The 3919-nt window shown below is 36.3% G+C and overlaps 1 protein-coding gene across 2 annotated transcripts in view; it reads right to left on the minus strand.

Annotated features, from left to right (window-relative positions):
* Positions 1-871, minus strand: part of LOC107561247 (F-box only protein 7) — an 11112-nt gene extending 10241 nt beyond the window's left edge. Inside the window, exons 1-2 of one of the 2 annotated variants that reach the window (XM_016245633.1) lie at positions 804-871; positions 561-729 (exon numbers count right to left, since the gene is read on the minus strand). In XM_016245633.1, the coding sequence (XP_016101119.1) occupies positions 561-682 (122 nt within the window). In that variant the 5' untranslated portion in view covers positions 683-729; positions 804-871. The remainder of the gene's footprint in view (positions 1-560; positions 730-803) is intronic. The other variant, XM_016245634.1, reaches the window with a different exon arrangement.
* Positions 872-3919: the final 3048 nt, after the last annotated feature.

Genomic DNA, 3919 nt, shown 5'->3' on the forward strand with positions numbered 1-3919 from the left:
ATTTAAGGTAAGTTGTAAACACCACATCTGCGCTTGTGTGTGCATCTGCCGGCGCCAGCATTTTTCAAATTAAAAAATTTATTCTTTCATGGTTTATCTGTAGCGGCGAAGGATGCACCTCATGCATCCTCCGAATTCCTGTGAAAGAAGGTCGCATTCGGAGTGCCCTACTTGCTTTTCTGAAATGAGACAGCCTCGATGACGTATGCAGCCTTCGAAATGAGACACAGCTATAATGTCTCTGCACTCACTCCTGATTTCCGTCACCATGGCAACACCGGAGCTGTCACTCAACACATGCGAAACAAAGTAACTGGCGTTACTTATTTGAAAAAGTAACTCAGATGTTTCCTTCTAAATTAAAAAGTAATGCGTTACTTTACTAGTTACTTGAAAAAGTAATCTGATTACGTAACTCTCGTTACTTAACGCATTGCCCCAACACTGTTCAGAACACAACATGGGCTGTAAATCATCAGAACACAACTAATGTTAATCCATACCTGATTAGAAACCCCAAACTTAGCACACACAGCCAGAGAGGAGCATCTCAGACTCACCCCAGTCCGCACCGAGGCAGCAGGGCGTCTCTGACCCGGGCTCTGAGCTCGGACAGCGTCGGTTCTGGTCCGTCCAGCTCCAGTCTGCTGCTCTGTTTGTGGATTCTCACCCTGAGCTTCATTCTGCACTGAAGCTACTTACTGCATTTAGTCCAGTGTTATTAGGCCACTGCAAATTAAACAGGAAAGGCCTCTGCTGAATGTGTTTACATTTAATTAAAACAGGAACAAAAATAAACGTACCTTCCACACACGTCCAAAGTAGCGCAGTGAAGCCAGAAAGCTCCGCGGCCGACCAAAACAGCTGAGCGTGCTTTTCAAAATAAAAGTCCCGCAATTACGCCATTAAGTTTATTATGAATGCTTTATTAATTCAATGCCGCAAGAACAAGAGCCATTACATATTCATATGATCAGATTAAGATTAGCTGGCAGAGAAAAAAATTATGCTTTCAGAGCATTAAGTGTTTTCAGTACTTTTTAGTTTTTTTTAAGAGATTTACATATAAAGTCATTTATAAAATGTGAAAAATGTAGTCTACATCAAGCCCCCTTTTTCTTACGCATATGGTATTTTCCTAATAAAATAAACAAATGTATAATATGTTGTTCTTTACTGTATAAAAAAAGCACATCAAATATAGACATTTCTATCATACATTCAATTTTTTCTATTAATACAGACCTCCAAATCCTTCCAGACATGAAGTTTTATTGCCTATTATTTGTTAAATTAAATAATACATATGCATTGTGTTTTAGGAATTGCTAATATATGAAGCAACTAGACGATTATCGGAAGACTGCCGGTAAAATGCACTTTATTTACAGAGCAATTGTATAAAATTATATCGGTGCCTAATTGAAAGTGTTTATTTTCGTCAGTTTAAATAATAATAACTTTTATTGTATTATTAGACTCGTTATTTTATATGCATCTTTATATTTACAACTCTTGGATATATTTCTGTTAATTTTCTCTATTAATTGCAATAACCTAGTGCAGCGTTAAAATAATCTCTCCAGTCCAATAAGAATAAAACTCTTGCAATATGCTGTATATGCAATGCCACAACTGGGCAGCGAAAAGGCTAATGCATTTTGTTACTGAGTTTTTGTACAACACTTAGACACGTTTTATTACCAGTTAATAAAATAGCCCTCTCTGACTAGTGTTCACTGTCGCATATATAAACATGAAGAAACCCAAATATCCCATCACTACATTACACTACTGCATTAGTTGTACAGTACTTTATGGCAGGGTCTCTGTGCTGGTTATTAATGTTGGCTGTTTTATTCAGCTGTAATGTGTTCGTACATCAGATTATTGTGGTTGTAATATTAAATGTAGTTTAAACTGAATGAAATGCTGAATGCTGCTTTGGTCTTCAGGTGGAGGGTGTTTTCTGTGTGAATGATCCTCTGGAGAAACTCATGTTTGAGGAGCTGACAATGAAGTTACAGCACATTTCTGATTTGATTTTTGTTAAATAATCTAAACAAACACTTTTGGCAGCAACTATATATATATAGTTAAATTAAAACATAAGGTTGGTTTGGTTCATGGCTTAGAAATGATTGGGAAATACTTAAAGATGTTTAGAAAATAAAATAAAAGGGCATATTTTAAATTAATTTAGCAGAGACGGTTCTTTGGGCTTTATGATTTTTTTAAAGACTTAATAGATTATAACAATTTCCTCAAAACAAAAACAGATCAGTAATGAATATTTTCCTTTCAGAAAAGCCACATTCATTCGAACGAAGTAAAACAAACGATGAATTTAAGACTAGGATGCAATTCATTTTTACAAATGAGACCAAAGAAGTGTCTTTTAAAATTGCTCAGAAACATTCGAGCGTTTTCATCTGGAAATATAGATTACAAACGCATTTTCTATAATTGTAAAAAAGTCTATTGTGCATTTATTTTTTGAATGTTAACTTTAGGTTTAGCTAAAATTACAATTGGGAAATAAATAAAAACTGCGATAAAATTAAACGAAACCTAAACAGTAATATTTAAAATAAATGACTTGCTATACATTTTTTTTTTAAAGATTAATATTTAATTATTATATGATTAACATATTTACGAGTGCAGCTTGTATTTATTTTTTTTTAATAAACTCATCACATTGAGCTGATTGAAATGGTAACGGTTTAAATTACATATAAAAACACCAATTATAAAGCAGATAGTTCCAGTGCTTGGCTCTGATTGGCTGAGCCGAAGCTGTTGTAAATGATGCTACAAAGTAACACACACCTTTGTTTACGTCTGTGTGTTGCTCGGCGACCACTTTGTAGCAACCACAACTGTTTCTGAGGAGCTACATTGTTTGGTGGAAGAATACTGTGTTTATTAATATCTTTACACTTTATTTGCTCTGTTTTATTTTGTGAAACCTTGCTACGTATATGGAATAACCGTTTTATAAAAGCAGTAACCCCCGTGAAGCCGTGGTTTACAGTGAATTTATAACAGCGCCGCGTCATGCCTAACAACGCCCCTTAGCTGTAATAAATCCACTGTAAACCACGGCTTCACGGGGGTTACTGCTTTATTTCACAGGGTTTGGTGGTTTCTTGCCTGCTATGAAGCAGATTGGAAACGTCGCTGCGCTGCCAGGAATCGAGCATGTGAGTTAAACGATCAAGATTTATGGTCACAGGTCACAGGTCACAGGTCACAGGAGTGTGGCGGCTCACGGTTCGTCTCGCCTGCAGGTGGTGTGGGGTTTGACATTAACTGTGGCGTCCGTCTGCTGAGGACTAACCTGGACGAGTGCGACAGGCAGCCGGTGAAAGAGCAGCTGACGCAGTCCATGTTTGACCACATTCCCTCAGAGTCGATCCAAGGGTGTCATTCCCATGGGAGCAAAGTAAACAATACCGCACAACTACTCCATTTACATATGTGACCCTGGAGCACAAAACCAGTCGTAAGGGTCAATTTTTCGAAATTGAGATGTATACATCATATGAAAGCTGAATAGATAAGCTTTCCATTGATGTATGGTTTGTTAGGATCAGACAATATTTGGTCGAGATACAACTATTTGAAAATCTGGAATCTGAGGGTGCAAAAAAATCTAAATATTGAGAAAATCATCTTTAAAGTTGTTCAAATTAAGCTCTTAGCAATGCATATTACTAATCAAAAATGAACTTTTGATATATTTACGGTAGGAAATTTACAAAATATCTTCATGGAACATGATCTTTACTTAATATCCTAATGATTTTTGGCATAAAAGAGAAATGTATAATTGTGACCCATACAATGTATTGTTGGCTATTGCTACAAATATCCCCCAGCGACTTAACACTGCTTTTGTGCTGCAGGGACACAT

The sequence above is a fragment of the Sinocyclocheilus grahami genome, unplaced genomic scaffold (assembly GCF_001515645.1).
Source record: "Sinocyclocheilus grahami isolate Dianchi unplaced genomic scaffold, SAMN03320097.WGS_v1.1 scaffold761.1, whole genome shotgun sequence".
NCBI classification, from domain to species: domain Eukaryota; kingdom Metazoa; phylum Chordata; class Actinopteri; order Cypriniformes; family Cyprinidae; genus Sinocyclocheilus; species Sinocyclocheilus grahami.